The sequence below is a fragment of the Pezoporus occidentalis genome, unplaced genomic scaffold, assembly GCF_034315485.1.
Source record: "Pezoporus occidentalis ecotype Australia unplaced genomic scaffold, CSIRO_AGI_Poc_V1 ctg129, whole genome shotgun sequence".
Taxonomy (NCBI): Eukaryota; Metazoa; Chordata; class Aves; order Psittaciformes; family Psittacidae; genus Pezoporus; species Pezoporus occidentalis.
The window spans coordinates 2758779-2786424 of record NW_026913092.1 but is presented as its reverse complement, the minus strand read 5'-3'; the positions used below and the strand labels follow the sequence as shown (position 1 = coordinate 2786424).

Below are 27646 nucleotides of genomic sequence, written 5' to 3'. Positions count from 1 at the left end.
ATTCTATGGAACTTTAACGGCATTTCTGTAGTGGCTTGTATCCACATCACTGCGTGATCACTGGGCATCATATGTCACAGTACATTGCACAAGAATTTGTATGATATGGAAATTAATTTTAAAAAGAGTGATAATAAACTCACAAATACATACCCATATAAGCCATGAGTCAATAGTCCCAAACATAGCTCTTCCATCACCAACTGCTTGCTTAATTTCTTCCACATTATCCAAAAGCCATCGAAGTTTTACTGCACTAAAATAAGTGCTAAGTGGAAGACCAGTCCTAAACTTTAAAATAAAATTAAAAAAATCACCTAAACATCGTACAAGTATCTTTTCCATTAATATTGTAGTTGCATTTAAAAATGGTGATTGTAAGTGAAAAACCAAAGACACAAAACTCTGAGAAATTGCACAAACTTGTTATTTAGATGAATACTAACCATACAACACACAAGTCTGAAAATATAAACAAATGATCAGTGCATTAATGGACAAAGATGAAAGCTGTTCTAAATGCAAGTCAAAGATCGTTTACATGGAAACAGTTGTTTGCAGAAGTCCTGTCTTATCTAGGATATCCCCATATGACTAGACAGCAAGTAATGATAACAAAAATGAGTAGCACAACACAGAAAAGATGGAATTTGCATTCAACTGAAAATCAGATACGCTTCTATGCTTTTTGACATCCATTTCCTGCCTATTGGAAAACATATATACAGAAAATATATACAATTTATACAATCAATCAAGGAAAATATAAATCACAGATTTATGACACCTGTTTTTATATATATATCCACATATAAAAAAGAATGAATTTGTTTTCTATGAACTATCTTCCCAGTTCTCAGATTGGTTGCAATTGATTTCATTAAGTCATGAGAAAGGATAACAATTTTTCACCAATAAATTACTTTCAAAACTTTTTTTTTTCTACTTGCGGTTAATTTTTGTGTGTGATGTTTACTTACCATTGGATAGCACATGATTAAGTCTCACGAAAGATTACTCATTTAACTTCTGTACTGAGATATGTAAGGAGTTTTAACCACTTCTTTTGAGGAAAATAAACATTTTCCAGTCTCAGATTGGTGTATAGGATTATGCACATCTTTTATTATTTGACAAGCTAAAAAGGGACTAGAAGCTACAACTGATTTACTTTGTTTTGGGGAATTATAAGCACTCATCTCAAAACGTTATATAATGTAGCAGTAAGAGTTGAGCTACAATTTAACTGTTCTGGAATATATCTTACCTTAAAAAAGGATTTGTTTTTTCCTGGAATTTTTTTAAGAAGACGGTCAACTGTTGCCTGGGTTCTCAGGTCAAGCCACACTGAAACCATTAATATATGAACTGATCAACTGGTTTAGTACACGAGAAGTGATATGTACAAGCTTATTCTACAAAACCAGAGTTCTTGCCAGTAAACTGCTGACTTCTTTTTTTTTTAGCTTTTCATGTCATTGGAACAATACTGTACTGACATTGTATTTTAAATGCACTGTTGTAAAAATTGAAAATGGTTAGATAAACTCATTGATTTAGAAGAACAAACAACCTGAGAAATCAAATATGATACTCCACATAATAGGATATATACTTTGCTCTTTTGGAGCACAAGAAAATTATTAATAATACCTTGTTTAGAGCAGATGACTGTCATTAAACTAAGAGGTTAAAACAAATAGTAGGCTGATTATTTACTACACCTATGAAAACTTTGAACTTAAGTGCGACATCAGAGTTATCAAGGTACAGCTGGGCTTAAGATAAAGCTGTATAAGATAAAGCTGCTTAAGATAAAGCAGCACAGATTTGAATATAGAAGATTCCTGGTTTTTCAATGATACTATGCTACTGCTGACAATCTGAAAAGCTGAAAAGTAGAACTCAAAAGCAATAAGATTTCATTAAACCTACTTAACATGTTTTTCATTGGAAGTGAAATAAAAAGTATCCTGAAAATGTATCAAGCTCCTTCATTTAAAAGGAATATTTTGATCTGGCATAACTCAGAGCTTCATTACATGCCAGGGATGTACAAAACCCCTCAGGAATACTGTTTCTTTTTTAATCACATAAAGTGATTTATTAAGTAATAATTCTAACAGAATAGTCTGGGTTTTTTTTAATTGCACTGGTATATACAAACACACAGCTTATGACACAGACATCCAAAAATAAAAGAAGTTAGTAAGCTTGGCTGCAATGAGATCTGCACAGGAAGTGAGGAAAGCATTTTTTCACAACATGCTCATTTTACGGTATTACATAATTCAAAAGTAGAGTAGTTACCGATAGCATTATAAAGAGGTTCTCCAGTTGTCTTGTCCCAGACCACTGTTGTTTCTCTCTGATTGCTGACTCCAATGGCTTCAGGACAAAATGGAAAGAAGTATCCTTTTCAGAAGGTTTGTTTACCCCTTTTAGGGGGTGAGTGAGGAAAGGGGTATGTGGAGAGGATGGTGGTGTTGGTAAGGAGAAGAGGAAAGCAAATGGGAAATAAAAAGCTTTCAACCTTTTCATGTTATAATCTAGAAATATTACTTTGAAAACCTCATCATTCACCTTTTGCTGCTTAACCTATGTGCTCTAAATATTTTTTTTTATTTTTTTTTACACAAACTGAGACAGCAACAACACTGACAGGGAAACTTGTTTTTCCCAATGAGTCCTAATTAAAATTTCAGAATTTGTTCATTCATTACTTTTCTCTGTTAAGTCTACTTTGTAGACTCTGCATTGCTAAACTAAACAAAGGACTTACTTATTTTCTCATCATTCCTCCCAAACTGCTCTCGATTCCAATTTAACATTTTCTTTGAAGCCAGCACATTCTGCCACCCTTCTTATTTACTGACTTAAAAACTAGAGAGTCTTAGTTGCTCAACCGTAAGTATGTTAAAGCCCTCAGTTAACATTAAGTAGTAGATGCCCTTAGCGCCACGGTTTAGTGGTGGACATGGCAGTCCTGGGGTAATGGTAGGACTTGATGATCTTAAAGGTCTTTTCCAACCTAAATGATTCTATGATTTTATGAATACCTTTTATATTAGTGATGTCTATGTTCAGTTGTTGCAGTTTCTCACAGGTCTTTTCCACACATTCATGGACAGAACTTAATATTTCCTTTGGATCTTGTTCCACCCATCTTTAACAAAGAGTACACACCAGTTAATAAAAATGCAAAAAAAAATTACATTTATGGAAAAAAAAGAAATTTTAGTCTGAAAAAAACAGCTGAGCATTTGACAAAATCATAACTACAAAGCATGTTTTACATATCTAGAAAAAGCGCAATGAATTTCAAATCCTTTTTAAACAGTAAACTGTATTTTCACAAGAAAAAACTGCAAAATACCAAAGATTTTTTCTTTTGTTTTATTCTATACAGAAGGCTTTGGCAGAAATGCTAGGTGAGCTAAGAACAATCAATCAAATAAAACCATTTCATATACTAAGCATTATATATGGACGAAGATGAAAACTATGACTAAAGTGTGAAAATGACCAGCTTTGCCACTTCAAATGAGACTTTAAGTCTTGTTTAAACTTTAGTTGTAAACTTTAAAGTTTAAACTTCAAATATGTTAGTGAGCATTAGCAGTAAAACACTAATTATTTTTAGTTTATGTAACTCTGAGCATCTACCAGACACCCCAAGTGAGGTTTTTTATGTCAATTTTTCTATCACAGTCTTTCGTAGCAGATACTGTATTCTTAGTTATTATTAATCAACTTCAGTTTTGATCATTCATAGATAAAAATATATAAGCTCTACAAAAATGTACACAAATGAAAAACCACAGAAAACTCATACCCTTCTTTAGGGAATTTCTGCACTATCTCGACTTGATGGTGACTCAAGAGCTCTGATGTTTTCGCATTAAAAACCTGAAAATAAATTACAACAACAAAATTTTCTATGAACACAGAAGTTTAAACAACACTAAATTAGCATTTACTCTTTTGAACAAATACAGTGCTCTTATAATTAATACTAATTTTCTATCATCAACCCACATATCCATGTAACCTCAGTTCCGATATATGAATTGTAGTAACTAAAGTATGCAAAGAATATTTTGGTAAGCTATGCTGTCAATTATAATTGGAATAGTGATTTTCAGAGAAAGACAACTGTGTAGTTTAGATATCACAAAATGAACTAAATGGTGAAGAAAGAAAAAGCACCTAGAACCCATTTTTTTCAAAACTACAAATACGGAGTTCATGAACAGTCTGACAAGAAAAGAATGCTACTGCAGCAGCACAATACACTAAAAAAAAAAACCTGAAGAAAAGTGACTTAGATTTGGATATACTACCATAAAAAAAACCCAGCAGAGTATAGAATCCTGACGTCTGTACTAATGGCTATTCTTAAGGAATCACAAGTTAGAAGCTCTGCCTTGAAGTAGAAGCTCAGCTAGAATATACAATGCTCTTCATTAACCAACAGTAAACTGTTTCCAAAAGTAACTAACTGACTGTGGCCAAGCTAAGATGTCACCCAGTAAAGCATCCAACTCAAGTGTACAATGGGTAAGCAAGCATAACTGACTGGGCTACGAAGATGCTCTTGTGAAAATGGCTTTTTCTCATTAGCATCATGCATAATCTTTGCTTGAAGAACGTTCAGGGACCTAGAAGGTAAAATTTAACAGCAGACACAGGTGAACTGCAGAACATGCCAGTAGAACACTATCCTATCTTTTTATGGCAAGCAGAGGAGGGTCAGATTTAAGAACCACTCTCATGCTAAGGGTACAAAATTCCATTATACCCATCCACTCTCTAGGATACAACTGCATCTTTTCTAGACTTCCTTGTCAACTCTCTTTTCTTATTCCACAAATGTTAGGAATTGCTCTTAAACCTTATAATCCATGAACTCTTGATTTCATTTAGATAGTACAGTTTACTCTGAAATTATTAGGACAATCCTGACAAAAAGCAGACGGAGTTCTAGTTCTCCAGTTTCTTGGAAACCTTACAGTGTATCTTTAAAATGAAATTTTGAAGTTTAGAAACATTCTAGTTCTATATTAGAATAAATATAATAATTCAGGCTGAAGGGGACCTTGTGAGATCTCTAGCGCAGCTTCCTCCTCAAAGCAGGGTCAGCTATGAGATTAGACCAGATTGCTCAAGGACTTTTTTGACACAGGTCTTGAAAACCTCAAAGGACAGCAACAGCATGACCTCTGGGAAATACTAAAAGCTAAACTTTCCCTCCTCTACCCAGAAAAGAAGTTTTAAAAAGACACATATTCATCTTTCTCTGTTACCAGTTGGAAAGTTTACATAGAAAAAGCACCACTGTGTTCTTCCTACCATATTTATTTATCTGTGTTTCATCTACCAGCTGAGGCTTGATATTAAGCTACCCTAATGAAAGGGTAAGTTCTGTCAGGAAACCATGTTTGGAAGGAACTCATATAATGGAATAGGGGTCTTAAAACACTATCAAACATAGTTAATTGAGACATTAAGTTTTACATATATGCAGCAAGACTTTTTTTACTTGAAATTCTGCCAAAAGCCCAATAACATTTACTAGGTTTTTCATAATGAAGATAGAAAGATAGAAGACTTTATTGAACTGGTACTTATCTGACCTACTAACAGTGTAAAATATAATTTGGCTGATCATCCACCATTAATTCTTCACTAGTTCTTGAAACAGAAGGCAGTGCATAAGGATACCTACTGTTAGCAGGAAATAAATACAATTGGACAAGGTCATTCATTGAACCTGGAGTGTGGGACCCACATATAATAAAGCATGAAGCTCTAGCACACCAAAGGTTTTTAACTCCTTCTAAGCAAGCTGTTCTAACAGCAATAAATTCTCAACAGAAGTGGTAACACTACAAATGCCTAGATCTCTTCATGCCCATAGAGAACTAGGTAAACACAGTCTCCTAGTCCATCACACACAAAACCACGAACTTTGACATCCTCAACAAAGCCAACAGACATTCCCTGCACCTCAGGGCAAGGGATTAAAAAGTTTCACTGGGAACAATACCATATTCCACAGCGATAAATAGAATCCTGATACACAAAAGGATGACAAACATAAATGGGTCGTCATATTTGAACCTAGATTATAAAAGAGGGACTATACGTAGAACAAAAGTGACCTCCCCTCTTTCCCTGCCCACCCCCTAAAAAAAAAAAAAATTGACAAAACTCAAAAAATCTGTCCTTGTTTCTCTCTGACAGTAGTGAGAGAGAGATAGGTGACAATAAGTATTTCAGAGGTTAATACATTCTTGTTGGAAAAGGTTTGAAGCATATTTCTGTTACTACCTTTGTTCCTTTCATATTCATTAAGAACTGGTTCCAATTTATGATAGTGATCTCTCTCTTCTGGAGGTAGGGGAAGACAAAGTGGGTTTTGCCTTAATTTTATCAGCAGTAGTCACAAAAGAATTGTCTAGGCTACTGGACATGTAGAGGTATCTTGAACAGAGATGATTTCATGAAAGCTGGAGGTCTTTCATCTAGCTGGAGGTCTGTGACTCTAGCTGGAGGTCTGTGACTAGTGGAGTCCCTCAGGGGTCGGTGCTGGGACCAGTGCTGTTTAATATTTTCATCAACGACCTGGATGAGGGAACTGAATGTACCCTCAGCAAGTTTGCTGATGATACTAAATTGGGAGGAGTGGCTGACACACCAGAGGGCTGTGTTGCCATTCAGTGGGACCTGGACAGGCTGGAGAGTTGGGCGGAGAGGAACTTCATGAAATTCAACATGGGCAAGTGTAGAGTCTTGCATCTGGGGAAGAACAAGCCCATGTACCAGTACAGGTTGGGGGCTGACCTGCTGGACAGTAGTGAAGGGGAAAGGGACCTGGGGGTCCCGGTGGATAGGAGGATGACCATGAGCCAGCAATGTGCCCTTGTGGCCAAGAAGGCCAATGGCATCCTAGGGTGCATTAGAAAGGCTGTGGGTAGTAGGTCAAGAGAGGTTCTCCTCCCCCTCTACTCTGCCTTGGTGAGGCCGCATCTGGAATATTGTGTCCAGTTCTGGGCCCCACAGTTTAAGAAGGACAGCGAATTGCTTGAAAGAGTCCAGCGCAGAGCTACAAAGATGATTAAGGGAATGGAACATCTCTCTTATGAGGAGAGGCTGAGGGAGCTGGGACTCTTTAGCTTGGAGAAGAGGAGACTGAGGGGTGACCTCATCAATGTTTACAAATATGTAAAGGGCGAGTGTCAGGATGATGGAGCTAGGTTTTTTTCAGTGATGTCCAGTGATAGGACAAGGGGCAATGGGTGTAAACTGGAGCATAGGAGGTTCCATGTGAACATCAGGAAAAAATTCTTTACTGTGAGAGTGACAGATCACTGGAACAAGTTGCTCAGGGGGGTTGTGGAGTCTCCTACGTTGGAGATATTCAAGGCCCGCCTGGACAAGTTCCTGTGTGATGTACTCTAGGTTATCCTGCTCTTGCAGGAGGGTTGGACTAGATGATCTCTTGAGGACCCTTCCAACCCTTAGGATTCTGTGATTCTGTGAAAGGCAGTGAAAACTACCTGATACGTACTCCATTATCTGGTGAGAGATTGAGGAAAAGAATAAATAACACAGTCCTTCCACTCACAACAAAATAACATACAAAGAATTAAAGCTTGAGCCTTAAATCTCAAGAGCAGAGAGAAGACAGACATACTTAGCTGTGCTGTAGGTAAGCAAGCACAAGGGCTGATCTTCACAAGGTTTGTAATATAACACATGGCATCATATGTAGGGGTGCAGAGAGCTGCATGGTATTACGTTGAGTCTTTATTATCTTAGTGGAAAAGAATTCAGATCAATTCATTGTAATAATTTCCAAAGATGAAAACAAATATGAAACAAAGAGAAACATGAGGCTTATGGAAGTCAAGCAAGAAGCTGCACAGATGAAAAGACAATAGTGAAAACAGATATTAGAAGTAACTTTTCAATAAAAGTTGGGGCTGTTCATCCTGGAGAAGAGAAAGCTGCGTGGAGACCTCATAGCAGCCTTCCAGTATCTGAAGGGAGCCTATAGGGATGTTGGGGAGGGACTGTTCATTAGGGACTGTAGTGATAGGACAAGGGGTAACGGGTTAAAACTTAAACAGGGGAAGTTTAGATTGGATGTTAAGAGGAAATTCTTTCCTGTTAGGGTGGTGAGGCACTGGAATGGGTTACCCAGGGAGGTTGTGAATGCTCCATCCCTGGCGGTGTTGAAGGCCAGGTTGGACGAGGCCTTGGGTGAGATGGTTTAGTGTGAGATGTCCCTGCCCATGGCAGGGGGTTTGGAACTTGATGATCTTAAGGTCCTTTCCAACCCTAACTATTCTATGATTCTATGATTACTGTCAAGCTTTGCCACGTAACTCTGCCTGGAGAAAACCTACTTCTGTTGTCCTATGCTGTATCTTCATGAGTTTTTGTTAAGCTGAAACAGCTATAGCAAACAAGCTCCTAGCTCGAGTTCTGAAACTGCATTGAAATAAATCCAACTGGGGGAAGGATGACAAACAATAATCCTACCTTTAGCACTTTACCTAGCAGGCAGGCAGAAACTATGAATAAGTTTAACAAGTTTCCCAGAAATTATCTTGGTTGGAAGGCTCCTGATGAACAGATCTCCCTCCTCCCCCCCTTCAAGCAGGTGTCTCTTCCCTCTTGTAGGAATAAAAAGCAAACCTGCAATGTACTTGAAGTGATAAAAACTAAGAGCTAGGAAAAAACTGAAATATTTGCAATATTTTTAACCCTTCTGTTAGCTATACAATCAAGCTTTGCTTTCTCCCCTAAAATGTCACATTGTTTCAGTAGAGAGGTGAAACAGGTTTCCCTCTGAAGGGCAAGCTTAATAGGTACTTCTCTAAAACCAGGTTTTGTTTTCTGAAAAGAATGCTGATAGTGTGATACAGCTTTATTTGAATGTTTCTTTTGAAATGAGGTGGAAAAAAAAATTGGGGCTGACTGACAAAGCTAGAACTTGAAGTACTGTACATGTACTTGACTGTATGTGTGCTTCACTGAATACTTCTATTCTTCTTGCTCCTGGATAAAATGCCAGATGTTACCTGCAAATACCTTTCAAGAGATCAGCCAGTGGTGGCTAACCATTAGCTCATGATCCAAAGGCTTTTGGCAAAAGAAGTTACAATGGATTTTTATTATACAATTCTTGAATAAAATGGAAAATGAGAGATGCAAATATTTGATGAAAATATTTGGCAAAACATCTAGACCAGACTTTAGTCATCTGGGTACACTTGCATAGCCTACTCAATTTATTTTCCTGCTTGGTATCTTAAAGAAAATGAGCCTTAAGCAATTGCACTGCTTTAAGCACTGCGCCCTTCCTAGTAAGTGAATCTGTCATGCAGACTCCACAGAAAAGTTGAGAACTCAAATCTCAAAAATAATTACAGTTCATTTTGCAAAAGCAAATAGCTTAGCAGAAAACAAAAAACAAACATCCAAATTAGGGTTCCCAGAGGGTAAAACTACAGCATAAGCTAAAACTGTATGTATGTTGTGTGTGAGAGGCAAGGATAAATAAGTGGCAGTAGCAGAAATGTAGTTTCGTTCTGGTGTTTCTTCATCATCTGTGCTCATACAGCCTCAATCACATAAGCAGGAGAACTTGTGTCCATACACAGAATAATTAATTCTGGAAGGAATCTCTGGGGGTTGTCTAGCCTGACCCACTGCTCAGGTAAGTTTAAATTTAAAGTTAGATGACGTTGTTCAGGGCTTTTTGCTAGTCAGATGTTGAGTATCTGCAAGGATGGAAATTCCACAAGCTTTCTGTGGCCCTGATACAGAGACCCTCATAGTGAAATATTTCTTCCTTACATCTATCTGAAACTTCACTTGCTGCAACTTGTGTTCATTGCCTGTTGTATTTTCTGTGCACCTCTGACAAAAGGCTTGTTCTGTGTTCTCTACAAGATGTGGTTTGCTAGCTGAAGACACTCTCTTACACTTTTCTGTGAAGAAACAGCTCCTTATCTCTCAACCTCTCCTTGCATGCTTTGTGCTGCAGCTCAGCGATCATATTAGTGACCCCCTGCTGGACGAAATCCAGTTCTTCAGACTCTCTCTGCCTCTAGGGGAGTCAAAACCAGACACAGTGTTCTAGATTCTGCCTCCCAAGTGCCACACAGATGGCAATAATTACTTCTTTGATCCACAGTCTGCACTTTTCCTAATGTGGTTAATCTTCACCAGCACAAGAACACACTGCTCGCTTCTACTGAACTTGCTTGCCAAGCAGGAGCCCAGGTCCTTTTGCATCAAGCTGCTCCTTAGCCTTCTGTCCCAAGTGCTGAACTTTGTTGAACTTAGGCTTCTGCCAGGCCACTTCTCCAACTGGAATGCCAATGAACCGTTCCTCCTGTCTATGGTGATCTGCAAACTTGGGAGGGCATTTCACCCCATCCCCCAGGCTGTTAATGAAAATACTGCGGGCTATCCCAGTATTTGCTTTGCTGTGGAACACCGCTTGTAAACTGGCACCTGTAACTGTAAATTTAGACTCTGAACTGTTGACACTATCCTTCAGCCCCAAAGGACCTGCCAGTTTCTCACCCATTCATCTTTAACCTGGTCAAAGTTGTATGTCTTCCATCTTAAAAAACAAGGTAGCAGTTGTACTAGATAGACATGTGCAAAGTAACCAGCAATTTCATTTTGACTGATGACTCGGTGAAGATGAAAATTGTTGGAAGCATTAGAGGAAAAAAATAATGTAGAGAGATTAAGAGAAAAAGGTATGGAAAACAACTAGCTCAGTAGAAGATAGAGAGGCAACAACAGAGCCAAGAAAACAACTTGGGCAAATCACATTACTTTTTGGTTTAAAACATTTCAAAGCCAAGTCTCTCTTCTAAGTGTGGCAATCTCTTCCCAGCATAGAATTCTCCAGATACATGTTATTATCTGAATGCCTGATGCAGCTTGTAGCAAATCCATGCACAGTCTGCCCTCTCCTTCCCCTTACCCCATCTTTTGATTTAATTCAGTGATGATGTATCTTTTTTGCTCAAATTCACATAACTTTATTATCATTATAGTTTGGTCACTGACAAACTGAAGACAATATTGTATTTTGAAATGAACTGAGAAACTGGGATGGATACAAGAAGAACTGAAGAGTGACAGACACAATGCACTTAAAAAAATAAAAAAAAAAAGATGTCATTTATGTAAGCACCTGAATCCTTGAACAGAGGCAAAATACCTAATGTAGAGAGAAAAAGCTCCCAACTGTATACAATCCACTGATGAAAGTGCAAGAAATTCCTTGTTAGAAGAACATGTCAAAATGCTGGTAAAAAGAGCTTGAGTATAAATTTAAAGCTTGCTGTGTCACTTTTGGTTCTGCTAATGTTAACCTTTTATGCCAAGAAAAAGGTTAACCTCGCATACACATAAAGCATATAGAGTTTATCTTCAGGTGTTAAAGGAAACTTCTCCAAATTCTTTCCAAAAAGGACTCCTGACTGGCATGCAAGATAGCCTGCTGGTGTCATTTGTCAGTCAGGATTTTCCCTCCACCCTCAGATCTGTGTTTTGTCATTTGACAATCCCATGAAGGTCATGATATTGAGTAATAATGGTAACACAGGTCAAGAAGATATTCTAATCTCCAGCTTCATGAAAGAACATACCACATGGGGAAAGCATTGAAAAACCCTAAAACCCACACAAAACCAAACAAACCACACAAACGCACACACCAAAAAAAAAATAAAAAAAATGCAAGGGCAAGATAAAACATTGCCCTCCCCAGCTGATCACATCTGGCAGCATTTTGTATCTAGTCATTCTCTACTCCATTTCTACAGTGGAATTATCAGTGGGATCTAAGTCAAATCACTATGACTTACTGACTCAGCAACAGGTCATTTGTAGAGATTTGCACGCAGGAAGTTTATAAGTTTCATATATAATAGCAACATTAGTTACTTTCTATTGCATAATAGAGAAATAACTTGATCCTTAAACTAAAGGTCTTATATAGGCTATTATTATTATTATTATATTAATCATCCCATTCTTAAAGAAACTATCTTCCCCCAGAGATTAAAAAGACCATCTCTCATAAGGTGTACAGGTTCAGTCACCTGAATACCTACAGTGCTCAGGACACGTTGACATTAAGGTTGTAGCCTCCGGAGCTGCAGCGATCATTCCAACAGGCCCAAGTAGGTTTTAGGGGGTAACGCAGCATTCATTGCACTGTCTGAACACTGCTAGCTAATCACAGTCACTCAACCCACGCGTGTCTATTTCTCCACTGTCTGTGCACCTTGTCCATTTGACTTCAGAGCGACAGACCTTTCAGATTTAAAATACAGCCTGCTCGAAGCAGCAGGATTTTGCAGCCCCCTCCAGCAGCACCCAGAAATGCTGCCCTCCGCTTTGCCCGGCGGCCGGGAGGGCACCGCCGCACGGTCCGCTCCCCTCGGTACGGGCAGCGCTGCTCGCCCCTCAGGGCGGCGGGAAGGCGACGGGGGTCCTATGGCCGGGGAACACTGCCGGCCGGTAGCTCCCCACCGCCCGCGTCCACCGGCGCTCGCTTCCTCTTGCGGCGCGGTGGCCCCGGCCCGACAGAGGACAGAGGGAGCCGGTGCAGTGCGGGAGACAAGAGCCATGGCACGGCCCCGAGCGGCCCACTCCCCCTGCCCTTCTCCAAGGGCACAGAAGAGGCCGGAGGGGCCCCGCGAGGATGCAGGAGCGGAATCGGCAGCTGCCCCGGGCCGGCGCCTGCACCCCGTACGTCTCCGCGCCCCGGGGGCCGCCGCAAGCCCCGCGATGTGCTCACCAGGAAGCGAGTGGAGCTGGTGCCCTGATCGATGGAGCCCACCAGTGGCCCCAGCATCATCCGGTTGGACGCGGCCATGAGTCCCGCTCCGCCACCCGCTGGGTCCCCTCAGCAGACGGGTACCGGCCGCGCTAACGCCGCCTGCCAGCTCGCGGCTAGCGGCGCGTGGCTGAAGGGGTGAAGCCGGCGGGGGGGGGCGGGCTGGGGGGCGCTGCCGCGCGTATTGTCAGCCCGCAGCCAATCAGCGCTTGGGGCGCGGCGGGGGCGGAGGGGCGGGGGCGGGGCCGGGAGCGCAGGAAGTCGGCCAGCGATTTCAGGGCGGGGGAGTGGGCGGGGTTATGTGGCGGAGCCGTTGGCGTAAGGGGAGCGCTGGGGCGGGCGCGGGAGGCGCTGCCCCACGGAGGGCAGGTGCTGTTGCTGGGGGTCTTCCGCGGGCTGGACTAAGTCCCTGGGGAGCCTGCAGGGCGAGACGCGGGGGCACCGGTCCGCGGTCATTCCTGTGCTGCTGCGGTGAAACCCGTTTTGCTCGCAGTAGGCGAGAGAGGAAAGAAACCCCTCCCGGGCCCGGTTGGCTTTCACGGTGTGGCCCGCAGCGTTACCTCTCTGAGGCGGGGTCCAGCCTCGGAGGGTGAGAACCCGGGAGGTGCCATACCGGGATGTCTGCTGGAAGTTTTCTGTTCGGAGTGAATATCGCCGAGGAGTCCCTCCTTGTAGCCCTGGCACTGGCACGTTAGCCAGCCCCTAAGGGGCTTGTTTCAATCTTTGCAGCTTGATCCTTCGTCAAGATGAAATACCAACTTCAAAAAATGGGATCTTGATCTTCCTTACTATGCGTTGGTAACTAGCGCTTCGAGAAAAACTGCTGGTGTTGCAAGACCCGTGATCGAATTGCTAATAACGCTGACTAAAGCGCATGAGAAGTTACCCAGTGGCACATGTTGCCAGCAAATCGGCCCCCACAGGCGCCATTAAACAGATTTGTCTTTGTTGCAGATCTCTCCCCGTGAGTAGCTGTTGTCCAGGCTCAGTGTTCTGTAGGCATTGCTCCATGATAAGCAGAATCTGACTGCTGCCACTTGGTAGCGTTTTGCTTCTGACATACCCTTTTATTCCTCAGTACTTCAGCTGGCATATGGGAGTCGGTTAGGATCTGAACAGTACTATCTGCCCATTGTAACAGATATCAAGGGATTCAGTTGCAGCCCATAATTACAAAATCTGAAATGAGGCATAGAGTTTAGTAGTAAGATCCATGTTTTCCAGAGTGAGAGTAATGAAGCACTGCAACCACTTACCAACCATTATGATTATCAGTTATTCTAAAATTTTATAACCAAGGATGCTGTTTTTTTCTTAGAATTTAAGATGTAGTTCAGAGATTAGTTTGCTCAGAGATGTGCTGCACCCCACAGAGAAGGATCCACAGTGGGTGATATTCCTAACGATGCCTCCCAGCTTTGCCTCTAACCCACCCACCCACCAGTTGTCACAGCATATGCTGCAGGCAGCTTCCACTCTTAAACCACTGTCAACAACCGCTTGAAAATCCTGTGTAAGACTACAGCATCTCCATGTAAATTAACAATTCAAGGATTTAATCTGATGGGATCTTAGTTAAGTCTGAATTCATTCGTATAATTGCTAGGAAATCTGTGTGGTTTGTGTTACTCTTTTTGTTTCTTTTTAAACTGCCCTATGGTGTTTTTAACTTATTTAAACTCAAGATACGACTATTTTCAGCAAGAGTTGAGGTCTCCCAGAATCCATATCCTGACTGATATTTATGCAGAGCATTAAATACTACTCACCTATGTAATGTTTATAAAGATCGCTGTGTTACAGAATTTTTCTTGGAGGTGCAGATATACCATTTTCTTGGCCATTCTTTAGCAGTGCCTCTGTTTTCCATAGATCAGAAACAGGAGGAGTGGCAATGACAACCTCTGACATTTCTTTGACCTGCAGCAGACACGCAAGCATGATTGACAGAAGGGGAAAGAATTTTTTCAAAAACTAGAAATTACAAGGTCAGGGAGAATAGCTTATTCTTCCTGGCTCATTAAACAGTGTACTGTCCTTTCTTTTTCATTTCTGTTCAGTGTTTGAAGAGAACATTTTTTTTCCCCATATGGTATTTATTATACAATAAATGAGCATTACTATTTGCTTAGTTATTAGTAGAGATAGTGGGCACTGTCCCAAGGAAGCTGCCTGCAGGGGAAAGAAGGGTGGAGCTGTGGCCATACCCTTCAGGTAAGATGATGTGGGGCCACTCTCTGCTGAGATAGTTTCAAACGAATTAGCTTCCTTTAAAGAAAGAATTGTGAATATCTGTGTGGACTAATTTCTTCTGCTTCTGGCTCAGGTCTCCCTGAGACAAGTGTACACAATGTAGCTTGTTAGCTATTCTGTTCCCCTACTGAAGAACATATAAAATAGGAAGAAAAATAAATCAATCAAGCTCATACCTAGCAAGTACTAGTTGGGAGACTTGTATATATTATTCATGATAGAAGGAAAGAGTTTGGAAGTTAGATATGCATAGTGTAACAGTCTTGAGCCTGGCAGAAATAATGGAGGCTCCCACTGATTTTGGAGAACTTAATTACATAATCACAGAATAGTTAGGGTTGGAAAGGACCTTTAAGATCATCTAGTTCCAACCCCCCTGCCCTGGGCAGGGACACCTCACACTAAACCATGCCACCCAAGGCTCTGTCCAGCCTGGCCTTGAACACTGCCAGGGGTGGAGCGTTTACCACTTCTTTGTGCAACCTGTTCCAATGCCTCACCATCTGCACAGTAAAGAACTTCTTCCTTACATCTACTGTGAACTTCCTTTGTTTAAGTTTGAACCAATTACCCAATAAAGTTGAAGTTGGTTCCCCAAAATACTACTTTTATGAAAATGGTGCTTGTTTTCAACAGATTCCTGTAAAATGCCCCAAATGCAGCTTTTTGACCTCTTGTTCTGCAAACTGAACTCCAATGGAAGGTCTTTTCTCTGAATACAGCCCCACTTTTTTTTTTTTTTAATCTGTAGAGGTAGTGAACACATTTGAAACACATACACTAAACACATTATCTTTTATGATGCATTTTTCCAGATAAAACATAATTTGGTTCCTAAAGAACTGTTTTCAATATCCAGTAAACCCAATTGTTTGGTTTATGTTTGGGTTTTTTGGTTTTGGTTTGTTATGGGCTTTTTTCCACCTCAGCAGAATGGAGGGACATTGGTAATTGCATTCTGCTTTCTCACAGGTTCTTTTTTATTGACCTCAAGTTAAGGACAGAACGCAACTGTGTCAGCCCAGTCCAAGCATGTGATACAGTGTGAATTAAAGACTGCCTGCCAGCAGTCCACATGTCTTTCCCTTCTGCCTCTTAGTGGCAGAGAGGCTCAGGAGTTGAATCTTCTCTTCCTTACTGATGTCTGAACTTGTGTTCCTGTTCCCCCAGGAAGAGCTGAAGGCACATATTTTGAACCAGCCTGCAACAGGTGTAGGTATAAAGTGTACAGTGCGACAGGATAATGAGTCACGCTATCACATACACCCTTTTGCCTACTGGGAAGATGAATGGTATGCGTGAGAGTGCGTATGCCTGCACACGTGGAAAATTCAGTGTCTCTCACTGGCTCAGGGAACAAACACAAAACAGATCATGACCTTGGCTGCCAGTGTCCTTACATTTATGTAGATCATCTGCAGTATGCGTATGCAGGCAACCTTTTCATATGTCCAGAGGAAGGAGATTAGAAATGGGCAACTCTACTTTCACTCTCCTGGGTTTATTTTGGAAGTTGTCCACCTGCAGTACTCTGTCACCATCTGGCAAGATCAGTTTTATTGTGAAGCCGTGACTGTGGTGGTGCAATGAATGTCTCGCGGGATGTGTTTTACTTCTGGCCTGATATTAGACAATAGTTTCCCCTGAATGACATCTTATATTTAGAATCACTCTCTCACTGTTCAAACCCTGAGCAATCATTGTTGCAGTTGCTGTCTTTCTGGTGGACAAAAATAAAACTTAGATGAAATAAATTAACATTTTAAAGGCAACTAATGCTAAGTACTTTGAAAAGTAGTTATTAAGCCAGTAATCCTTACATGCATAGTATTATTCAAATCAACATGGTGAAATCAGAAGAAAAAATGCAAAAATTTTATAGATAGATAAAAGTAAGCATTCTTGGGAATTAAAATGCATAATTAAGAGAATTATAAATATTCATTAGTGGTACAGTTGATATTCCTTGCTTCGAAATCCTTAACTTGGTGATACTTGGTCTTCTAGCTTCCATACTAAAATATGGCAACTTACTGCAACACTTACTCATGAAGGGAAGTATACACTGCATTAAAGGGAAGCATTAAAACTGAGTTAGTCTTCTACTGTTTTTTGTAGCAGCTGTATTTTGCTAGCTATTTTTTTAAAAAACTTATTTTTATCAAATGAGTTAATCTAGTTCATGCTCCATAAACAGATGATAGTTGCAGTTCTCATGGGATCATTCTGTTCTTTAGTTTTCAAGTTAGCAGAGACAAGGCAACTGCTGCTCATCCACTGTATCTTTTCATATTTTTTTGTTTGTTTGCTTTTTAACTGGATAGTGGATGTTTCAAAAAATAAGTTATTTGAAAAATAAGCTAAAGTGAAATTGCTATGTATGATAGTATGTGAATTGCTCTAAATGCTGGTATTTGTCATTGCTGTCTCTAAATCCTAGTTAAGGATTGAAAATTTAGTGATACACATTCAAGCCTCTGGTTTCCATATGTAGTGAAGATACCCAAAAGAAGCAGCAGCAGTGGAATTGTATGAGAACCCTGAGACTGTCACTATGCTGGATTTAAACAAATTCTGTTAATCCTGCACTAACCTGAGCTCTCACATCATGCAAAAGAACTAAAAGCAGAAAAAATAGCTTCAAATAAGAGGTACCCTATATCCAAGGTAATACAGGATAGTGTTTACTAAAACATATTTCAAAAATATGGTTTTTAGAAATATATTTAATTATACTAAGAAAAATACATACTTAGCATACTTAAGAAAATATATCACATCCTTTCAGTTTTCTGTTTCAATTTGGTTATACCATGCTGAATTGCTGTGCAATGTCTTCAGAAAGGGCATTGAGAGTTTAGTACTGATTATTATATGGTGGTCTAGTAATTTACTGTAGGTAATTAGATGGCCCCAGCATGCGTATGTCTCTTTGTCTGTGGACCTCAAAAGTTTTTGATGTATTACTGTTACGAAACCTCTTGTGGAAGTATGATACTTCTAGCATTTTTTTACAGATCTGGAGATACACTCAGAGCAGCTAAATTACTGGCCAGCGTCCCTGTAGCAAGTCCTTAGCAGAGCAGAGGTAAAGGGCAGCTTTCTGTCAGGTCCAAAGGTACTGCATTCCTTAGCCACTGCCTTTCTCATGAATCAGTATCTGCATTCCTGCTGACCTCAGGGAAGACAGGAATGAAAAATCTAGTAATAACCAGCAGAGGCAGGATTCCACAGGGTAAGTTGATCTAGTTGCACATAGGTCCTAAAGGATGTTTTTTTACCACTTTTATCCTGATCCTGGCTGTGTACAGTTTCTGCTTATTGTGCGATGGGTCTGGGGTTTGTTGGAACCTTTCTTGAGTTGTCTGAGCTCATTAATGTGGCAGAAAACATACCCAGACAAAATAAAAGCAGATTGTTTTCTGCCAAGAAGCTGAATTGACTCACTTACCATAATGAGTGCCAGAGCTGGTGCAAAAGCAGAGCTTTCCACAGCGAGGAGCATGGGAAAGGTTAAGAATAAGTAGGAAATGATGTGGAGGAGACTAGGGACAGCATGAAATATTCAGCAACTGCAGCCTCTTAGATTGCCTCAGCTGCTCACGGACCTTCAGCCTCTGTATCATCAAATCAAATTATAGTTCTCTGTTGGGTAATTCTGGAGATATTAATGGCTACACTATTGTCATGAAGAGTGAACTATACTGCTTGTTTTTGAGAATAATACATGGCCCTTTTCAATTTTATGTCACAAAACTAATGTATCTGCCACAAAGCTGATGGCAGACTTCAGCTATACAGAGGTCTTCTGGAGATTCTTTATACTCTGATTATATCCTAACACAAAATGATGTTAGTTACCAGGAGCTGGAGGTCTTGGGGGACTGGTAGATAATGTATGAAGAACATCAGAGTGCCATGCTTGCTCAGCCATAAGGAAAAGCCTATGGGACATGTTACTGCTGCCTGTCGCTACCTAGTGGGAGGGTGTAGAGGAGATGGATCCAGTCTGTTCTCAGAGGTGCATGGTGACAGAAAAAGGAGGGAAGAGACACCACTAAAAAGTGATTCTATTTAGATGTAAGAGGTGAAGGGATGGATAGAAATAAGCTTTTATTTTTTTAAACTTTTTTTCACCCCCCGGTAAGCGTTGTTAAACAGTGGAGCAGATGTACAGAGAGTCTGTAAAATGTCCATCCTTCAGGGTACTCAAAATGCAGCTGGGCAAGGCCTGACCAACTTGCTGTAACTGAGCCTGCTTTGAACAGGATCTGGAACCAGCTGGCCTCCAGAGGTTCCTTCCAGCATACCTGATCCTGTGGTTCTGTGACTTTTTTTGAGAGTAAGTGTAACAAGCACTCAAGTACCGAGTATCTGTAAGTATGCCCTAGCGCTACTCCCTTTAACTCTATGACAAGTCTACCTAATGCTAGGTAGACTATAGCCACATGCTTTCAGTTGCGCTCCATTTGAAATCTAAACAGAGACAAGTTGGAATATGAAATAGAGAGAGAGAGCATGAAGCTAATGTATCAGTGGATTAGAGCTCTCAAGAATCTCCAGCTGTGGTTAAATAGCCTCTTTTCTTTTCTTTGGAAGTATTGCATGCTGTTTCCATGTGACATGTCTCCAAGCAGAATCTGAAACAACAGAAATGCTTCAAGCAGGACTGCTGCCACTACCTGCACCATTTCCAAATGCTCTAGCAATTGTGTATTGCTTCATAGTCTATAGTGGTTTAATAATGAAGTTCTAGGAGGCCATCCTATAGATTTTGAAGACAGCCCTGAGATCATGAAAGTCATTCACTGGTATCACATTTGCCCCAAATGCCCAAATCAAAGATACCTCTGTGGGGCTGGGTGTTAGCAGTAGGGATGAATGGTATCATAGAACCCCTGAAAATTTTGAAAATACAAAAAAAGGCAGAGCCCTATGGACATCCAGGGATACAGTGATTCTTCCATTTTAGAGACTGGAGGGCTAAGAAAGCATAGAATTTCACCTAATCTTCTAGCAAATTTGGCTACATTCTTATGCAGCAGCATGATATGTGTGTGAAGGAATACACTGTCAGATAAAGGAGTATGTTAGAACGGCCTTCTGTAAATGCCTAAGTCACTTACTTTGCAAGTGGAACTGCTGATAACTGTGATGGTTACTTCCATACCCAGGTCATAAAGGACTCAGAAGTAATGCAAATGCCAACCTTAGATTTTAATGTATCAAGGAATTTGTTGCCAGAAGAGAACCATGGGACATGCCTTTGCTTCAGCTTTTAACTTTTGTGTTAGTTTTTAACACTGAGGAATGAGTAGAATTTGCTACTAGATTAATAGTTAAACAAATATAACCTACACAGATGGTTCCAAATAAAGGAATAAGACCTAGGAGCAAAGCTTGACACAGTAATTGGATACCCTAGACTTAAGAGTTGCTGCCAGATTAGAACTTTCCTCCTGTTTTTATGGCTGTAATATTTTTATGTATTTTTTAGTTTTCTAGCTAATTCCCTAAATGAAATAAGAGGATAGGTGTTTAAACAAAAACTCTGTAGTAAGGACTTGATATTTACAGTCCACTGCTTCTGCAGAAGATACTGAGTAGGTAAGAAGAGTCCAGCAAAGCCTGATTTATAGGTAGAGACCTTCTGGAGAGATTGGGTATTGGATGTTGTCCTATAAACCTTGTTCAGTATTGATGACTCCTCCAGCAGTACCATAATATTTGGGAATATCTTCCACAAGAGATTATGAAAATACCCTGAATTTATTCTATAAATCTAGGGCTTCTGTATGCAGGGGGAGAAATTCTTTCTGACTGCAACTGGGGATAAATGGGCCATTATAATGAAAAGGAAAAAAAATAAAAATAGCAGCATCTAGAAGTGCAGAAAAAGACTGGCCTTTGCAGAATCCAGGACGGATCAGCACAACTATCAGGACAGAAGAAGCTGAACATCTCATGTGAGAAGCATTCCTGCTGTGATGGAGTTCGGGTTCTAGGAAGAGGAGAATCCTGGACAGTCCTAGTCTTGATGCCAGAAGTAGCCCTGCCCTGTAGCCTTTCTTTTCTGAAGAGAGCAGTGTATTTTACTAAAAGGCTGGAACGATAGATGTAAAGTTGTGATTCTAAAGGATTCCGTGAGACTGAGTCCTGCAGAAAACCTAAAAGATTTTCTTCTTAGTAACCTTTTTTTTCTTTCTTTTTTTCTTTCTTTCTTTCTTTTTTTTTCTTTCTTTCATCAGTACTAGCTGATGTGGCAGGAGCAGCAAGCAGTTATGGGACCAAGCCAAGCCCTTGGACCTTCTTTTCTTCCCTTCAAGGCCTTGCTGTTATTGGTGAAGGGCTTTGAAGCTTGGCCCAGAACCTCCTGAAATGGCAACTGGATATTAAGAAATCAAAGTTCCTTAGACATCTTGTGCAAATGGTCAAGAACTGGGAGAAGTTGTGGAAATTGCTGAAGCGTGTCAGTTGCTGAGGTGAGTAGCTCGAGAGAGGACGCCTTCAACACCTGAGCGGGGGGAGATCAACGTCCAGGAGCCTCAACTCAGAGCGGCAAGAGCCACAGAGGGAGCCTCAAGTCCTCGACAGGACCTGCCCAGGAGCCGGCAGCTCAGCTGACGAGAGCGAGCAGCTGACTCACAGGGGGCGGAGCCAGGAGCAGCGGCACCAGCCCTGACCGGGTAAAAACCTGCCCCAGGGAGCGGGGCGATCAAGTGCGGCACTGCAGCTGGCGCGGCAGTTCGGGCAGGCTGAGCGAGCGGGATGGTGAGCACTTGCTTCATGACCAGAGCCCGGCCCGGTCTGGGAGCTCTGCTCTGGCTGCCCCGGCGGTGGCCAGCGTAGGCACCCAGGCAGAGCCGATGAGAGGGGAGGCTGCAGTGCAGAGCTCGGAGTGTAGAGAGTGCCTGCACTGGTCTGGTGAGGGGAGGGTGCACAATCGGCAGGGATGCAGTTGGGGCTCCATGGTGCAGGTCTTCCTGCAGCAGGTGACTGCGCTGCGGGACGCTGTCAATAGGCTGAAAGATGTCAGGGAAGCTGAGAGGAAGCAGGACTGCTTGCTCCAGGCCCAAACTGTGCTGAGGCCGTCAAGCGTCGTTTACTTCTTCCAGCAATCTTCATCACTTCTGGCCGTCTTTGGAGCACGCGCAGTAGATGCTTATACCAGCTTAATTGGCTCGTTAGGACCAGAGACATAACAATCCTCCTGTCCTCCTGCTTACCAGTTAGTTTAACTGTAGCCCATCCTGGGCACCTGCCATTCCCAGATACTCCTTATCCCCATGACCTGTTCTTCTAGACTGTTTTTCTTAAAACTATGTCAGCTATAATGATGTATCTTGTACAAGAATTCTCAGTATGTTCTCTAGCTGTAGTCTACCTTTTTTTTTTCTGTGTATCATGCACCTCAGTAATTTCCCATTGCTACTGTTACAAAGCCATCAAACTTAACATTACTTAAAACTGATTCTAGAGGTTTATATATTTCATTTTGTAATTTCGTGCTCCCCCTTGTCTCGCTCTTCAGGAACCTGCTTAGTAAGGTTCCATGGGAAATAGCCATAGAGGGCAGGGGGGCCCAAGAGTGCTGGTTGGTATTCAAGGATCACCTGCTACAAGCTCAGGAGTGTTGCCTCCCAAACAGAAGGAAGTGCAGCAGGAGGGCCAGAAGACCTCCTTAGATGGATAAGGAGCTCCTGAGGAAACTCAGAGGGGAAAAAGAGGCTTATAAAAGGTGGAAACAGGAACAGGTGGCCTGGGAAGAATACAGGAATGTTGTCTGGGAAGCTAGGGACCAGGTTAGAAAAGCTAAGACCCAGTTGGAATTAAGCTTGGCTAGGGATGTGAAAGGTAACAGGAAGGGATTTTATAGGTACATTGTGAAAAAAAGACAGAATAGGGACAACGTGGGCCCTCTCTGGAAGCTATCAGGGTAACTGATTACCCTGGATTTGGAGAAGGCTGAGGTTCTTAATGACTTCTTTGCATCGGTCTTCACTGTCAAATGCTCTGACCCACCACCCAGGTCTTGGAAGGCAGATTCTGGGACTGTGAGAGTGAAGACCTTGGGTACACTGTAGGAGAGGATCTGGTCTGAGACCATCTTAAGAACTTGAACGTGCACAAGTCCATGGGTCCTGGTGAAATCCATCCATGGGTCCTGAAGGAGCTGGCAAATGAAGTTGCTAAGCCACTGTCCATCATATTTGAAAAATCATGGCAGACAGGTGAAGTTCCTGATGACTGGAAAAAGAATAATATAACCCCATTTTCAAGACGGGGAAAATGGATGACCCAGGGAACTACAGACCAGTCAGTCTCACCTCTGTGCCTGGCAAAATCTTGGAGCAGATTCTCCTGGAAGGCATGCTAAGGCACATAAAAAACATCAAGGTGCTTGGTGACAGCCAGCATGGCTTCACTAAGGGGAAATCCTGCCTGACCAATTTGGTGGCCTTCTATGATGGGGCTACAGAACTGATGGACAGGGGTAGATAAGTTAACGTCATCTACCTGGACTTGTGCAAAGCGTTCGCCGCTGTCATAGAATAGTTAGGGTTGGAAAGGACCTTAAGATCATCTAGTTCCAACCCCCCTGCCATGGGTAAGGGCACCTCACACTAAACCAGATTACCCAAGGCTCTGTCCAACCTAGCTTTGAACACCACCGGGGATGGAGCATTCACAATTTGGGCAACCCATTCCAGTCCCTCATCACCCTTACGGTAAAGAACTTCCTCCTTATAGCCAATCTAAGCTTCCCCTATTTAAGTTTTAGCCTGTTACCCCTTGTCCTATCACTACAGTCTCTAATGAGGAGTCCCTCCCTGTCATGCTGATGTCCCGTATGACGTCCTTGTCTCTAAATTGGAGAGTCATCATTTTGATAGATGGATCACTTGGTGGATAAAGAACTGGCTGAATGGCCACACACAAAGAGTTGTGGTCAATGGCTCAATGTCCAGCTGGAGACCAGTAAGGAGTGGTGTCCCTCAGGGATCGGCGTTGGGACCAGTCTTGTTCAACATCTTTGTTGCTGCCCTGGACAGTGGGATGGAGTGCACCCTTAGCAAGTTTGCTGATGACACCAAGCTGTGTGGTTCAGTTGATACGCTGGAGGGAAGGAATGCCATCCAGAGGGACCTCAATGTGCTTGTGAAGTGGGCTGATGCCAGCCTCATGAAGTTTAACCATGACAAGTACAAGATCCTACACCTGGGTCTGAGCAATCCCAGGCACAGCTACAGGTTGAGTGGAGAAGAGATTCAGAGCAGCCCTGCGGAGGAGGACTTGAGGGTGTTGGTTGATGAGAAACTTAACATGAGCCGGCCTCAGTGTGTGCTCGCAGCCCGGAAAGCCAACCATATCCTGGGCTGCATCAAAAGGATTGTGACCAGCAGGTCAAAGGAGGTGATCCTGCCTCTCTACTCTGCTCTCGTGAGACCTCACTTGGAGTGTTGTGTACAGTTCTGGTGTCAACATAAGAAGGACATGGAACTGTTGGAACAAGTCCAGAGGAGGGCCACGAGGATGATCAGGGGACTGGAGCACTGGAGCACCTCCTGTATGAAGAGTGCGAAAGTTGGGGCTGTTCAGCCTGGAGAAGAGAAGGCTGCATGGAGACCTCATAGCAGCCTTCCAGTACCTGAAGGGGGCCTATAGGGAGGCACTGGAATGGGTTGCCCAAGAAAGTTGTGAATGCTCCATCCCTGGCAGTGTTCAAGGCCAGCTTGGACAGAGCCTTGCGTGGCATGGTTTAGTGTGAGATGTCCCTACCCATTGCACGGGGTTTGGAACTTGATGATTTTAAGGTCTTTCCCAACCCTAACTATTCCATGATTCTAAGAGACGTCAAATGAGGAAGTCTCAGTTTCACCAGTGTTTCCAGGGACCAGCATACGAAAGAACTGATCCATAGTAACAGATGCTTTCTGATGCCAAGGGCTGACACTGATGTGAAGTCATGCATCAGTAGCAGCTGTTCCTTAGGCTTGTACTCTCTATTTTGAAGTGTTCCAGGTTCAAAGGAATAGAGACAGACACATACTGCACAAGTTCCTTCCTGAGTCAGAAAACTCATTTGCTATGTAAGCTGGCAAATATAGTTAGCTGGGGACACTGAAGTGAGCACCAGCCTTTTTGAACTTCATAAAAAATGTCTTACTGTGTTTGATTTGGGAATTGAATTGCATTTGAAGTTAGTTTGGAAGATATTGCATATACTTATTTCAGGTATTGCCAAATTGGAAGCCCAGAGCAATGTTTATGGGGGAAAAAACCAACAATCCAGCTCTAAAAGGGAAAAAAAAATGTCTCGGAATCAACTAAAGTAAACTACAAGAAAAAGACACAGAGGAAACTAAGCTATCAATAAAGCTATCAATGAAGCTGTCCAAGAGAAAAGTGCTTTTCAGCAGCAGGGAATAACGGAGGTTGTGAAGTTAAAAAGCCTGGAGAATATCCTGAGGAGAGTGTGAGAAAGCTGAAACATGTCTAGTAGATATGACATCAAAAAGCCCAATCACCCAAAGAGAAAGTGTATACATGGACTCATCTTCAAAGACTGAATTTGACATTTTTATAATTTGTTGTGTGCTTTCTGAGCATCTGCTGAGACTACACATCTCAAACATTACTGGTGGCAGCTAGTCTAAAGAATGCACTTTCCTGGTGCAATGGTGGAGGACCGTGACATGCAGAAAAAAGAAAATCTCCTGTCTGAAACAGTGACCAGTTCTTCCTATTCTCGCTCTTCTCCTGGAAGGTGAGGATGAACTGCTCACCCCACAGTCCTGAGCCAGGAACAGGAACCAGCCTGCTGCGGTCCAGGAAACCCAGGGTAATACCAGTATTAATATCTGCTTCTGTCAGAGCCAGCCAGATTACAGCCAAGCCTAAAGGGCAGGGTACTAGACCAGAGGCAAATGTAAAGGGTGTCTTTCCCTGGGGTGACCATAATGTAACATACATAGCATTGCAGACAACCAGAGTGTCAGATTTGCATTCTGGATTCTGAAGCACAGATACTTGTACAATAGATGTTTCTCACAGGCTTATATACAGTGTAAAGATGTGTCCACCTATGATACCAGTTATGGCTGTTTCAGTAGGTTATTATACAGTTCTGAACATGGTCAAATTATGTGAGTCTTGCATACTGCCTGAATGGTTTTCCAACAGTGGGTTCCATTTTTCTTTAATGTACCTCAAAACATAGTTTCCTGCTCATGTTTAATGAAGTAAACTCCTGATAACTGCAGCATACACTATAGTCATTATTTCCTCCTCATATTTCAGGGCCTTTGACATTTCAGTCTGCCCAGCAATGGTTCGTTAACAGGATGTACTTACATATTCATATTTCAGCTACTTGTTATTAACTTCTGTCTAATTCCAGTAATGCTCTGATCCATCATCAGAACAGCTTACTCATAAGCATTTGGTTCTGCCCAGGTTACAACACTGTTCTGCAGGAGAAGCAGCTCCTTAGGGGCAGAGCTGAGAGCTGGGGTGGAAACTGCTCCAGCTGCCTTGTTTGCGAGTCATCCCTGTAAGTACATAAACTTCTAGAAGCTGTGTTGATTCTTCCATGCAATTGAATAACATGATGATGATTGTGGAAGAGTGATTTCTCTGCATATACTCCTTGTTGAGGCTATTAGGACAAAGTATGATAGGGCACAAATAAAATCATAAGGCTAGACATTCAGATGATGAACATCAGTGTGGCAGTGTTAAAGTTCATCTATTGCAGTAGAAAATTACCTTTCTAATGACATTATAAGGTTCCTATTATTATAAGATAAATTCATAGCTGACTGTTCATTCTGTATGAGATTTTTTTTTTGTATAATAATACAAAGAAATTTAATTTCTAATTTTAGCCTCTTTTATACATTTATTTCTACCATATTTTTTGAGACAGGGAGTCAGCCTGAGGAAACATACTGCTCAGTTTGATTTCAGGTACTATAGATGTAGTTTGTTCTTTCTGTTCTATGCAGAAATAGTTAATGACCAAGATAACTGCACAGTGCACCACAGCTGAATATTTCAAAATACTTCAGGAAAATTCTTGCTCCCCCTGCAGTCAAAGGAAGCTTTTGCAGTGAATTTAAAAAGGAAAGGAGGTGTGCATTTCTGCTGTGGATGCCATGAAAATGTGCTTGATGTTTATGTCTGTGTTTGCTTTGCTTTGGCTTGCCAATACTTACTTAAGAAAGAAACTAGATTAACATTTTAACATCACATTATCTCTCAGATATCTCTGCTTACTATCTTTGTTTGCTGTACTTTTGTAAATAAGATAAACAGTGAGTAAACAGAAAAAACAACTTCCATGGTGCATTTTGTACAAAGTTCTCAGACGATTAATGGTGGAGCATGTGAGTCTGCTAAGACAAAAGAGGACAGGTGGTATTAAAAAATCTTAGATGCATTTTAAATGTAGGGAAGTACACTTCTAATTAATATTTTAAAGTACGATGTGAACTTTGAAAGTAAATG

At 41.6% G+C, this 27646-nt stretch overlaps 1 protein-coding gene and 2 long non-coding RNA genes across 9 annotated transcripts in view; 2 read left to right on the top strand and 1 right to left on the bottom strand.

Annotated features, from left to right (window-relative positions):
• GK (glycerol kinase) overlaps positions 1–13038 on the bottom strand; it is a 48744-nt gene extending 35706 nt beyond the window's left edge. For 5 of the 7 annotated variants that reach the window (XM_062608074.1, XM_062608071.1, XM_062608070.1 and 2 more), the window contains exons 1-6: positions 12845–13037; positions 3836–3909; positions 3060–3166; positions 2311–2388; positions 1268–1347; positions 154–291 (exon numbers count right to left, since the gene is read on the bottom strand). In XM_062608074.1, the coding sequence (XP_062464058.1) occupies positions 154–291; positions 1268–1347; positions 2311–2388; positions 3060–3166; positions 3836–3909; positions 12845–12922 (555 nt within the window). In that variant the 5' untranslated portion in view covers positions 12923–13037. Of the gene's footprint in view, positions 1–153; positions 292–1267; positions 1348–2310; positions 2389–3059; positions 3167–3835; positions 3910–12844 lie in introns of all 7 variants that reach the window. The other 2 variants (XM_062608067.1, XM_062608069.1) reach the window with 1 other exon arrangement.
• A 257-nt stretch (positions 13039–13295) lies between these two features.
• LOC134158306 (uncharacterized) lies at positions 13296–17754 on the top strand. The gene is made up of 3 exons (XR_009962711.1): positions 13296–13472; positions 14202–14269; positions 17577–17754. It is a non-coding gene; the product is annotated as an uncharacterized LOC134158306 (long non-coding RNA).
• Positions 17755–18325: 571 nt separating this feature from the next.
• On the top strand, positions 18326–27632 carry LOC134158305 (uncharacterized). The gene is made up of 3 exons (XR_009962710.1): positions 18326–18375; positions 19285–19478; positions 25373–27632. It is a non-coding gene; the product is annotated as an uncharacterized LOC134158305 (long non-coding RNA).
• The last annotated feature ends 14 nt before the right edge of the window (positions 27633–27646 follow it).